The sequence below is a fragment of the Gallinula chloropus genome (genome assembly GCF_964237585.1).
Source record: "Gallinula chloropus genome assembly, chromosome: 13".
Classification (NCBI taxonomy): domain Eukaryota; kingdom Metazoa; phylum Chordata; class Aves; order Gruiformes; family Rallidae; genus Gallinula; species Gallinula chloropus.
The window spans coordinates 12,536,197-12,548,759 of record NC_140098.1 but is presented as its reverse complement, the minus strand read 5'-3'; the positions used below and the strand labels follow the sequence as shown (position 1 = coordinate 12,548,759).

The window sequence follows — 12,563 nt, the reverse complement described above, 5'->3', positions numbered from 1 at the left end:
TGAGCGTGACCCCAAGAGATACTGAGAAGGGTTCAAGTCTCTCACCAAAGAGCCAGAGGGGTGAATCAAAACCTCGCTTGAGACAGACTGAACTCAACCCAACTGTCAACCTGCATCTCTGCCATGTACTGCCACCTGCCCAGAGCCAGGCCAGTCTGGGCAAGAAGCTGCGATGCATCTGGAGGCCACCACACAGAAGAGAGACAGTCCCCGAGGCTCCTTGTTCTTACCTTTCCAGGGATGGGTTTGATGGAGAAGACCACATCACAGGGGACTTTGCCCACGTTGCGGATCTTGAAGCGAGCTGTGGCCTGGTGCCCAACCAGGACGTTGGTGAAGATGAATTTGTTCTCATCTCTGATGAACACACCTTTGTCTTTCATTGTCTGGAGGACGTGGCAGAGGTGGATGCTGCTGCAGATTCGGTGCTCCTCAAAGATGGACTCTATGTCATCAACCACAAATGCTACAAGAAGATCAAAGGGAGGGTGAGGACCGAGAAGCCTTCCCGCTGAATTTATCTGGACCCTGCTGGCCACTCCGAAGCTGCCCAGGTCACCGCAAAACCCAGCTGGGTTGGGTGTGAGGATGGAGCTTGGTCACCCCCAGTCTTAAAAGACATTGCTTTCCCTTCATCCTTCCACACATCCCTCCCAGTCTCTCTGCAATGGCTGACTGGAGAACTGGAACCTCTGGGGGCTTTAAGGGGGAAATTTAGGGTCAGGGTGTGTGTCCCAGGAGTAAGTCTGGGTGCCGATGGCAGGGAAGCTGTGGGTGAGGCGTACCTGGGAGGCAGGACTCGGCAAACAGGGAGTAGGGGATGCCGGAGGGATGGTCCTTGGGGTCTCTGTTGTTGATATTGATTGACAGGCTCTCCTTGCACGTCCCCAGCAGCTTGGCGTAGCAATCCACTGTGATCATCTGCTGGCCCCCAGGAGGGATGGAGCCAAAGCCAGGGTACACCGTAAACATGCCCACAGTGAGGTGAGTCTGCAGAGAGAGTCCCCGGCAGAGGCTGATGTCCAACAGCCATACCAGCAGCAAGGACCATGCTGCTGCTCCCCAGCCTCCCGCTGGCTCTGACCTCCAATCCCAGGGCAGAGACAACACCACAGCCCGCAGGGAGCCCCAGGCTGACACGAACATGCTGGGAGGAGGGGGAGGCTTGTCTCAAGCGGCACAAAGAGAGGAGCTTGGGTGTAAAGGGCAAAGGTGGGAGCTGAGCTCCTTCAGCCTCAGAAGGTCATCTCCAATCAACAGATGGGGAGTTCAAACAGGGATGTTGGGCCTCTGGGGTTTTCCCAGATGTATTTTGGCTTGTGGCTACCAAACAGCAGACCTGCTCCTCTCTCATCACCCCACAACTCCAGCTCTGAGCCAGAGCACCCTCAGCAGGACCAAGCAGCTCCTGCCTCTGCTCTGGCTGGGAGATGATGGAGCCTTGAGCTGCCAGGCACACGCAAGACCACGTCACCTCCCATGGTGATGAGACCCCAGCCCAGGCTCCAGCAGCACGTGTCAGGGAGCGGAGCCACCCACCTGTGTGAGGGGGTTGGTGTTCTTCCACAGCAAGAGCCTGTTCTGCTGAGATGTAGCAGATGTTTTCCTCCCGTTTATGTTCTCGGGAGGGTGGGCAGATTTTGGGAGTTGTGAACTGAGAGGAGAAAGCAGAAAACATCCATCATGCTGAGCTCCCCCTGCCTTTCTCCAAGGCCAAAGCCAGCCTCCCTCCCCATGGAGGAAAGTCCTCCTGCTCCCAGAAAGCTGCCCGCACCACCTTCTGCTGCAGCTGATGGACAGATCAGCTTTATCCCCCTACACACGGGGATACTGAGGCATTTTTCACACGCCGGTGATGCAGATGGACAAGAACCCAGGTTCTTCACCTTTTCCTTTGCACTGCATCCTGCTCTGGTCTGGAGATGTGGAATTTGAAGTCGAGGTCACCTTTGTTCTCCAGCATGAAGGTGCAGGTTTTCCTGGTGCCACTTGTCACGGCACCAAAGTTGAGCGAGGCGGGGTAGATGCTGTAGTGGCTGAACACGGATTTCGCCAACACCCTCACTGGGATGACGGTGATGGTCCTGCCGCCTTCAGAGCTATCAGGCTCAAACACCTGCAGCCGGAGGAGGAGTTGGTAAGCACAGTGGCAGCCAGGCTCTACCTCCGCACCAGGTCCTGCCACCAGCCATCAGCTCACCCTCCCTGTTCAAACACCTCCTCCTGAGACAGATTTTCAGCTCTGCTTAGGAAGCATCACAAATGGCTTCTGAAAAACCTTCTTGCACACGTACAAGAGAAGATTCCCTGACTGACCTTCCTGGCAGAAGACACGTGTCCCACTTGCACTCCCGAGACACGGTGTGTTGACACTGCCCAGTCCCGGCGGCTCACCTTGCAGAGCAGGATGGGTTTGTCCTCAATATTCAGCTCCCTCTTGGGGTGGAAGAGCAATTGCACTTGCACAGGGTGCGCAGAGGCGGGCAGCACGCCCTTCTGTGGCTGGACAGTGAAGTGAGATGCCAAGTCGGCTATGTTGGCATCTGCGGTTTCCAGGCTGAAACTGGGATGGGAAGAGAAGGAACGGAGAACTCATCAGTTCAACTGTCGGTGCCACCAGCACAGACAGGACTTCACACAAGAGGGTAAGAATAAACCGGCAAGAACAAAGAAGAGACCAATAAACCAGACAGAACCCAGCTCTGCTTGGGGAGTGCCAGACCCTGAGTGCAGCCAGGAGGGCTCCAAATGCTTTCACTCCCTCCTCTGGAGAGGCTCCTAAAGAGAAATGAGCTGACCCTCAAAGGAAGAAAACGAAGCTCGGCAGCGAGCGGCTGAAATGTGAGGGTGTCTCCTTCGGCTGGGGCGTGAAGGACTGCTGGGGATGGCTGGACTCTCCATCTCAGACTGAGGAGGCCAGACGTTGTATTTACCCAAAACACAAGATAGCCAAGCGTGGGAAGAGGTTCTAGTCCCGGGTGGGAGGCACTGACAGAGGGACCCAGGCTGGAAGGATGGTGCCACCACCTACTGACAGAGGGACCCACCTGTACCCAATGTCGTACTTCCCCTTGTTCTTCAGGGTCAGCACTCGCTTCTCCTCATCCATGACTCTGAGGGTCTCAAAAACCACGCCGCCGTTTACACCTGCGGAGAGGGGTAAGAAACTATCAGCGAGCTGACCCACACTTCAGCTCTGAGGTGGCACAAAACCCTGCTCAGCACGGCTCCCTTCCCAGCAGCTTTCTCCAGCTCCTTTTGCAGCCCCATTCCTTACTCGGAGAGTATCTGCAGTGTTTAGCAGCTGAGGAGCTCAGCTTCTGTGCTTCCAAGCACGGATCAAAGAGCTCGTGTGCCATGCTGAGCCTTGGGGCATTGCCAACCTCTGTCCACATCACTGGTGTTTCAAACCAACCCTGCCCATGGTGTTACATGCTTCGAATCACAGAGTTGGAAGAGACCTTTAAGATCATCGAGTCCAACCCTTCCTGTCCTGTGCTAACACATATCTCTAAGCATCTCATCTACCCGTTTGTTAAATACACCCAGGGGTGGTGACTCCACCCTCTCCCTGGGCAGCCTGTTCCAGGCCCTGACAACTCTTTCAGTGAAGAACTTTTTCCTAACATCTGATCTGACCCTGCCCTGATGCAGCTCGAGGCCATTTCCCCTCATCCTGTCACCCATCGCTTGGGTGAAGAGACCAACCCCCACCTCTCTACACCCTCCTGTCAAGGTCAGTGTAGGCGGTGATAAGGTCTCCCCTCAGCCTCCTCTTCTCCAGGCTGAACCTCAGCTACCAGCTCCCTCAGCCGCTCCTCAGGTTTACTCTCCAGCCCCTTCCCCAGCCCCGTTGCCCTTCTCTGGACAAACTTCAGGACCTCCATGTCCTTCTTGGAGTGAGGGGGCCAAACCTGAACCCAGCCCTCAAAGTGCAGCCTCACTGACACCGAGCACAAGGGCACAATCCCTGCCCTGGACCTGCTGGCCACGCTGGGTCTGACACAAGCCAGGATGCCGTTGGCCTTCCTGGCCAAAGTTCCTCCAAAGCTGAAGTTTGGAGGCGAGAGACTCGAGGCTGTCTCAGCCTCAGCCCATGCAGGACATGTGCTTTAAGGACCCGTGCCACGCTTGCACACTATCCCATCTTGTCTTCTTGGGTTGCCTGTCTCTGAGGCAAGGCACTTGGGTTTGGGGGCATCCACTGACCTTTAGAGATGTTGATGGTCACAGCAACGTCTTGGGCCTCCGCGCAGATCTGGATGTTCTCAATCTGAACAATTCCCAGGATGTTTTCTGCATCTGAGACCTGAGCCAAGAGGGAACAAACACTGCTTCAAACGTGCTCCTAAACCCTTTTGGGAAATGATATACGAATCCCGGTCTCTGACAGCTGCTGCCACCACAGCCTGCCCTGCTTGACAAGTCTCTGCAGGTCCTCAAGCTCTCCTAACACATTCATCAACCGGGCTGACCCAGCAGGATTCTGCTGCGGTACGAAACCCTGTCCGTCAGCCCAGCTCCACGCTCTGGCAGAAGCCGCTCCAGCACCCGGGGAGGCACAAGAGGCGTGGAGGTGTCCCCGGGCGGGTGGCGTCAACAACCAACCCGCTCCTCCTGAACCACCCAGCACCCTCACTGAAATGCAGCCCCTAAACCACGGAGAACACAACCCCAGGGCAAGAGTTCAGTGCTCTACGTGAAGAGCCCCGGCCAGACTCCGAGATGGGTGCAGGGAGCACACGGACACCCGGACAATGGAGCATTCAACCACGTGCAGCGGCAAAGCAGTTGTCACACGGGCTCGGGACATGGCCTCAGCACCCAGGTGTAAGCCCTGCACCAGCTGATCATCTGGGATGACGTGGATGCTAAGGCATGCAGCCCGGGTTCCGGGGAACCCCAGCTGGAGGCAGCAGAAGTCGGGCTGGTAGCACCCCTATGTCCATCAGGCACATCTCCTCCTGCCTCCACAACATACTCGCCCGAGAAAGCTCAGCTACTATCGCCCCCTTCCAGGGGCAGCCAGCACGGCACCTCACGACGCCTCAACCCTTCTGCCCTCTCCTCAGGGAACCCCGCGAGCATTCCCCATCCCTGGGCTGGTCCCTCTGCCCGGCTCTACGCCTTCACCTCCAGTCGGATAGTCTTCTTTATGTTGAGTGTCGTCGTGGCCTTTAAATACAGATGGACTTCTGACACAGCGCGGGGCTCAACAGTGCCCTTGTCCTGGGACACGGAGAAGTCTGTGCCGAGGTTTTCCAGCCCACTGAGCTGCCAGTTCATGGGAAGAGGGGTGCTGTTCTGCAGCACCAGGGTCCTGTGTTCCCTTCTGCAGAGACAGGAAGACACTCAGCTCAGTGGTTGTGCTAACCACGTACCATTTAGCTGTGGCTTCAGTGGCAGAATCCTGAGAAGTGAGGTCCTGGGGGCGTGAAGCTGGGCGCTACAAGCGTCTCCATGAGGTGGAGCTGTTGGACTATTCAGAACCAGCAAACAAGCTGGAAATCACAGCATGGTTTAGATTGCAAAGGGCCTTAAAGATCAACGTGCCTATGGCATGGTGTTGCTGGGGGGCTACAGCACTTGTGGTGTTACAGGATACCAATCACAGCAAGGAATGCTGAGCTGGTGACTGGGAGCTGCTGGGAAAAAGAGCCATGACTGACCTGTGCAGAAGAATCTTGCTGAAGTTGACCTGCTTGGGGCTGACCCCCAGCTCCACCTGCACCCCCTGGCAGCAGAGGTGGAAAACCACAGGCTCTGGGTTCCCCTGGATGCAGCAGATGAGGTTGTCTTCCATGAGGCCAGATGAAGTGGGGTACGCCCAAATGCTCAGCTCCTAACCCCATCCCCACAAAGAGAACCACAGGAGAGCGTTGGGTGAGCAGGAGGAACGGCTCTGGGGCTCTTCCACCAGCACTCGCACTGCCTGCCTGTCTCCTACCTGCTTCTCGTTGGGTTTCAGCTTCATGCTGCTGGGCTCCAAGAGGAACGTGTTGCCATTGATGTCGTGCTCAAAGGAGAAATGCACCTCTGCTTCCAGGGCGGTGACATTGAGGATGGTTATCTTCTCGCAGTTGCCTGGACAGTGCAACGTCTTGTACCTGGGTGCACAAAAGAGGAAGAGGCTGCAGAGGAGATGCCGGAACCATCACCTGCCCCAGACATGGAGGAAAGCACCATGTCCAAGCTGAGAGGCGGGCTAAGGATCACTTTCAGGGGCACGCTATGTCCTCCATCCATCCTTGCGTTACTTTGATGTCTGCACCGTACCCGATGCCTCCAGCCTCCAGCCCAGAGGCAACCTAAGGGTGGCCACCACGTTAGAGCCAGAAACATGCCAGCAGCGACACCAACAGCTTTGTTTGGCCGACTTGATCCAGGGTGAGGATCAGGAAAACGTCATTCCCATTTTTATTGCTCTACGGGATCCCCCCAGCGCACACACTGGGCAGGTCAAATCAAACCCTCCCTGAGAGCAGATTAACCAGTGGGTCACAAAGCCACCGGCAGAAGAACCACCCATGCGGCTGACCCACTGAGATAAAAGTTGGCACTTTTTTAACATGCTGAAGATGAGATGTGGAGAGTGGAAGGGGGGCAAGTCACTATCGAACTGGATGCAGCATGTGGGGGTTGGAAGATCATCTCCATCTCTCCAAGACTCACATGCCTGTTATCTGCTCAAGGTCACAAGTGTGGGGCCCTCAAGCCCTGCGTATCTCCCAGATCTCCACCTGGGTCTATCCTGAACCATGCCACTGGCTGAGGTACACAAGGCCCTGGAGATCCCATCCCATCCCATCCCATCCCATCCCATCCCATCCCATCCCATCCCATCCCATCCCATCCCATCCCATCTTGGGGTGAGGAGCACGTACCAGTCTCTTGACTTTCCACACAACAGCGGTCCAAAGTGGAATATACCCGTATCCATGACATACTGCTTGAAGATGATTTCGTCATCTGCCTTACTATTCCTCCAATGAGGAAACACCACCCTGGGGAGAGAAAAATGTGCAATGAGGAGCTGAGAGATGCTCTGAGCAGAAAACCTGGTCAGGAAGCCATAACCCTTACTAGTGGCTGAGGTACCAGTACTGGTTCCCAGTGCCAAGCATGGGAATTGACACTGGGCTGTTCAGCCACCATGTTCTGCTCAAGCCAGAAGGTCCCAGGAGTACAAGGGACAGCCACGACTCCACGTTTAGGGGGAGGGAGTGTGGGAGGCTCCCAGGGGCCAGCCTTACCGTGGGTCCTGGCTGATGGTGGGATACAGGCAGGTGCCCCTGCAGTGCAGCTGGAACAGATGGTTGGTCCCCAGCACCTCAAAATGCAGCGTCCGATCAAACTGGCCCAGCTCCGTGGAGGTGAAGAGGATCTTCAGTTTCACCTCGCCATGGGCAGGCACTATCCACCTGCAGCTGCTCAGCCTGGCAATTAGAGAGGCAATTAGAGCTTGCTAATGACAAGGAGGGGGGTGGTCGTAGACCTGCCATCCCGTGGAGGGACCGGCAACTTGGCAAGATGGCAATGAAGCAGAGGGATCACCTCGTCCCTCACAGCTCACCTGGCTGGTCTGTCTGGGGTCGGGACGATGTCCACGCTGCTCTGGCACACCTCAGGGGTATGTGCAGGCGTTGTCGTGGCCGATCCCTGAAGATGTTTCCTGCTGCGCCCAAGGCTCCGCTTCTCCCGGCTGCCTGAGCCTTTCTCCTTTTTTGACTTGGCTCTGGTGGGGGTGAGCTGCTCCTCTGGTGTCTTCTCACCAAGGGGAGAGAGAAAACAGGGTGAGAGAGAGAGAGAGAGATGTGAGCCCCCGAGACATCTCCACCCTGGAGAGACAAGCCTGTGGCTTGTTAACAACCAGGAGCGACCAGCATCTACTAGATTCATGTGTGCTGGGCACTTGGGTCTCCCTTCCTGGGCTTTGTTCTGCTCTCCTCACCCAGGACCCTCTCCTCAAATGAAGTTGAGGGCTTTAGGTGGTTTCTTTCCCCTCTTGCCTAGTTCTCCCCATCCTATTTCTCCAGCAGAGCTGTCTCTCTTGGACAGACAGAAGGGACAGACGCAGTGCCCCAACCTGTCTTCACCGCCCTTCCACAGTGACCCTTCTCCATCCCGCCTGCCCCACCACGTGCCACCCAGCTCGGTCCCCTCCCCAGCACCTTCACTGTGGGCAAGGCGAGGACATCCACGGGAGATTCGGTCTTTCTTTCTTCCACAGTGGTGTCTTCTGGCACAACAAAGGTGAAGTGCTCGAGGTCGTTGTCTGCTGCAGGGACCAGTCGCTTTCCCGGGTAATGGATGACAGAATAAAATACGGTGGGAGGAATGGGAGGCCCTGAGGGACCCACCCCCAGTTCATCCAGGATCTAAAGTGTAAGAGAAAACCCTGTTTGTAGTCCTGTCACCTTCATCCTCACGCTCCTTCCCTACAGCGCTGCCAACAGTGATGGGGGTTTATGCCCAGCGAGGTGGGCTCCAGAGCAGTGCTGGGACCTAGAGAGAAACCTCTCCTCCAAGTGACTCAGATGAAGGGAACAATGGCCATGAACTGTCCTACCCTGGGACCGTTTCTAGTGATTCCCAAGCTAGGAACCTCTCTGAACTGACAGGATGCCTCAACACACTCTTTCCACCCATCTGAGGGATGCTGAGGACCTTCCCCAGCCACGTGACCACTGTGGAGCAGCATCAGTGGCCTGGACAAGGTTCTGTGCTGTTGTCACCGGATGGGACACAACGCACCGTGGCCAGGACCATGGCAGGCTCAGCATTGGAGCCTCATAGGGCTTTACCTGCTCTGCCACTGGCAGCTTGCCACTCTCCAGGATCTTCTTAGCGCCATCTTCTGGGCTCAGCACCTGGATGTCCAAGCAGGGCACCCCAACACCCTGGCTTCTGGCAGATCCTTCTGCGCTTTCCTCTTCCGGCTCAGATAATTTGGCATTCTCGAGAGACTTCAGAGTTCCCAGCCGCTCCTTCTCTCTCTTCTTCTGGACCTTGGAGCTGGATAAACGGTGGTGCTGGTCTCTGGACTGCTCTGCCTCCTCTTGGCTTGGAGGGGACTGCAGGGTACCCTGAACCCTGTCCCAGAATGCCAAAGTGCGTGCAACATCTTTCCGCAGCGCCTCATAGATCTTAAACCTCAGGGCCAAGTTCTTCTCACTGTCACTCAAGGTCTCACTTTCAGACTGCCCCAGTTCCGTGGCCGAGGACTGCACAACCACTGCTTGGCCTTCGTCCCTCAAGGAACTCTTGCTCTGCTGTTTCTTCCCTCTCTTGTCACTTGCAACAGGGTCTGGCTGCTCCTTTATAGATCCCTTCATGATGGACCCCTCGTTGCCATCTGACACGTTGCTAGTGGACCTTTTTGTGTTCTGGGCAGGAGGAGCAGAAACAAAGTAGTGAGCGGTTCAAAGGGCTGACTCAAAGGCTGGAGGAATGTGATCGCCTTTAAAACAGCCTCATCCGAGCCCCGTGCTGGGTGCTTCACAAATCCCACTTCCCAATGGCACTGGTTCCCACTTTAGCTCAACTGAAACCAAATTCTCCAGTGTTTGAGGAGCCCAGCAAACAAGCCAAGAATGGGAACAGCTTCCCAACCCAAACAGGGAACTGCAGGCACCTCCGTACTCCTGTGCTGTCCTCCGGGCTTGTTTCCAGCATGCTGGGAATCCCCAGGGCTGGACGACTCTTTGGGAAACCTGGTTGCTAATGAACACCTAAGGCCCAGCAGTACCTCCTGCCAGATGCCGCACCCCTGACGGATCACAGCTCAGGGCTGTAAGTCACGTGCAGAGGGGGAGAAACGCTGGATTACAACTTCCCAGCACTGCCCAGTGACCGTATGGAGTTACATGAAGCTGCCGTCCAGCAGAGCAGCTCTACCCAACAAGCCCATGGGAAACCCTCCCCGGTGAAGCAGCAGCCTGCTCAAACACAGGCTGCTGTCTCCCAGCGCGGCCCCACATGTTGCCCGCAGCCAGGTTCTCGCCCCCACGTGCAGCTCCTGGCTTCTCAGGGAACAGTGCAGCTCCATGGGCAGGTCCTCAGGGTTTTATCATCCCTCTGTATAAACACAACCACCCACCTGCCTGACTCCAGGCTGGCCTTTCTTCCCACGTGTTTTCTTCTTCAGCTCTTCCTCCCTCAAGCATTCCAGCTCTCGAGCCAGCTGCTCCATTTTCCTTCAAGAAACAGAGAACATCCCCAGGAGTCACCACCAGCAACCCAGGCTCGCTGCAATCCCACGTGGTCCTGCACTTTGCTCATTAACCCTGAGGCCAAGTAGAACCCTTAGATCATCTCCATGGATTTCTCTCAACCTGGGGAGGCTGGGAGCATCCAAAGTGAGGCGAGCTGGGAGGGGACCTTTGGGGCCAGCTGAATCTAAGCCTTGCTCTCAGAAGATATCAGTCGTGCAGCTTCTCTGGTGAGGTCCACCCGGACGCCTCCAGCACGCTGCCCAAGAAGACCGACCCACCATGTCTCCCTGCACCAACTTCCCAGTGCAAACCAGCTCACAAATCACCAACACCCACTTATCCCTGCACCAGTTCTTGGCTCCCCCAGGCCCCCTTCCCAGGCACAGTCTGCTCCTTCATTATCAGGAAGGAAAGGCTGTGGTAACCCCCCTTCTGCAAAACAGGCTCTGAACAAACAGATTCCCTGCCAGAACACACAACAACCATGGGAAACTCGTGCTGTCCATCCTGGGAGTCACAATTCAAAGCATCCCTGGTGACCTCCCATGGAAACAAACCCTCAGCTGGGGCTGAGCCACATGCCTGCTTTCAGCAGGTCCCTCTCCCAGCTGCACACACATCCCATGAGCTGGATCAGAGCCGCTCCCCGGCTCACCCACTGACGGGGTGCCTAGGAGACACCCAGTTTTACGGTCAGCGTCACCCCAGGACATCAGTGTAGCAAGGGCAACAGGCACGCTGGGCATTTGCTGTGCAACCCCTCTGAGCTCAACCAAGATCTCTGCAGCAGGGAGTGACACTGGGAGTGACCTGTGGAGGGCATACAGACCTCTTCTTCTTCTCGCGCTTGACTTGTTGTGTATAGTTATCAAACTGCGCTTTCTCCTCCTCAGTAAGGGCCTCATACTTTTCTTCATCCATCTCCCTGTGCCATTCTTCCTCCTTCTTGGCAGCTTCTTCCAAGTCCCGCTCTTCAGCTTAGAGCAGAGGAGAAACCATTAGTGACTGCAAGCAGAACTGCTGGCCAGGATGGGCAGCGAGGATTCACAGCTCTGCCTCAACCCAGCCCATCAGGACATGCTGGGAAGCCCTTTTTCTTGCTCCAAAAAATCCCCCCAAATTCTCAGCAAGCTCCCGTGCCATGCCTGGCTCACGTGTGCCAGCATCACGGACCACCGGTCACTAGCCAGATACTGAACCACAGCAGCTGCATTTGTGCCCAAGCTTTCAGACCGATGCCGGCCTTGCAGCCCCAGTTCTTATTTGAAGGAACCAGGAGCCCAGTCCTGGCTTTATGGAGGCAGGAGGACTAACAAAAACATTTTGCATCAGCACTGCTGGTGACCCCAGTACGTACGAGTAAGGCTGAGGGCTTGAGGAAGAGGATGGGAAAGGTATAGAGATGCAAAGTCTCACCTTCCTGCTCCTTTGCGGCTGCCTTCCTGGCTTTCCAAGAGTCGCTGTTCTGGTACAGGTCCACAAAGTAGATATGAGGCCGATTTTGGATGGCTTTCAGGAGGCAGAGGAGAGCAGACACGGTGTTGTGTGCAAAGGGTGTCTCCAGCCCATCAAACACCACTCCCTGGAAGCAGTCGCTCAACTGGGAATGAAGGCAAAAAGGCCAAGTGAGCCGTGGCACGCGTTGGGCACCCAGGTCACCCACGCACCAAGGGACACCAGCCATCACCACCCCCAGCACGTTGGCTCCAGTCTTCCCCCACACTCTGCCAACTTATGGCATCCATGAGGATCCCTGCGTGCAGCCCTGGACCCCTCCAAGAGCAGATGCAGGTCTCCTCCTTTCCGAATCGTACCTCGCTGCCCATCCCTGCAAAGCAGGACCTATCAGTTGCCACCTACCTGCAGCCTCTCAGAGAGGATGGCCACCAGCACGTCCTCGGGCAGCACGCAGCTCAGAAAGCCCACCTCTCCCACTGTGCTGGTGCTCAGCCACCGCTGCGGAGGAACGCAGGGAGTGGGAGACGTGAGCAGAGAACTGGAGAGGCCCTGCAATGTTGAACATAACAAGAAAAATTAGTCTCTTGGGAAACACCCGAACCGTTCCTTGGAGCTGGAGCTTCTCACCAGCAGATTAGAATCATAGGATGGTCTGGGTTGGAAGGGATCCCAAGGATCACAGAGCTCCAACCCCCTGCCACAGGCAGGGACACCAACCTCCAGGCCTGGAGCTACACAAGGTTGCCCAGGGCCCCATCCAACCTGGCCTTGAACACCCCCAGGGATGGGGCACCCAGCCCCTCTCTGGGCAGCCCCTTCCAGCCCCTCACCACTCTCTCTGGAAAGAACTTCCCCCAATATCTCATCTAACCCTTCCCTCCTCCAGCTTCA

The 12,563-nt window shown here is 56.2% G+C and overlaps 2 protein-coding genes across 2 annotated transcripts in view; both read right to left on the bottom strand.

Moving 5' to 3' along the window:
- Nucleotides 1-12,563, bottom strand: part of LOC311196741 (protein NDRG4-like) — a gene marked incomplete at both ends in the record, with an annotated part of 721,213 nt that overhangs the window by 633,014 nt on the left and 75,636 nt on the right.
- HYDIN (HYDIN axonemal central pair apparatus protein) overlaps nt 1-12,563 on the bottom strand; it is a gene marked incomplete at its 5' end in the record, with an annotated part of 78,253 nt that overhangs the window by 19,281 nt on the left and 46,409 nt on the right. Inside the window, 19 exons of the mRNA XM_084270367.1 lie at nt 231-466; nt 786-990; nt 1,540-1,654; nt 1,887-2,116; nt 2,395-2,563; nt 3,048-3,147; nt 4,210-4,309; nt 5,134-5,332; nt 5,670-5,842; nt 5,948-6,107; nt 6,885-7,004; nt 7,254-7,436; nt 7,574-7,764; nt 8,172-8,378; nt 8,805-9,386; nt 10,100-10,196; nt 11,044-11,191; nt 11,631-11,814; nt 12,075-12,170. Coding sequence (XP_084126493.1) covers nt 231-466; nt 786-990; nt 1,540-1,654; nt 1,887-2,116; nt 2,395-2,563; nt 3,048-3,147; nt 4,210-4,309; nt 5,134-5,332; nt 5,670-5,842; nt 5,948-6,107; nt 6,885-7,004; nt 7,254-7,436; nt 7,574-7,764; nt 8,172-8,378; nt 8,805-9,386; nt 10,100-10,196; nt 11,044-11,191; nt 11,631-11,814; nt 12,075-12,170 — 3,495 coding nt within the window. The remainder of the gene's footprint in view (nt 1-230; nt 467-785; nt 991-1,539; nt 1,655-1,886; nt 2,117-2,394; nt 2,564-3,047; nt 3,148-4,209; nt 4,310-5,133; nt 5,333-5,669; nt 5,843-5,947; nt 6,108-6,884; nt 7,005-7,253; nt 7,437-7,573; nt 7,765-8,171; nt 8,379-8,804; nt 9,387-10,099; nt 10,197-11,043; nt 11,192-11,630; nt 11,815-12,074; nt 12,171-12,563) is intronic.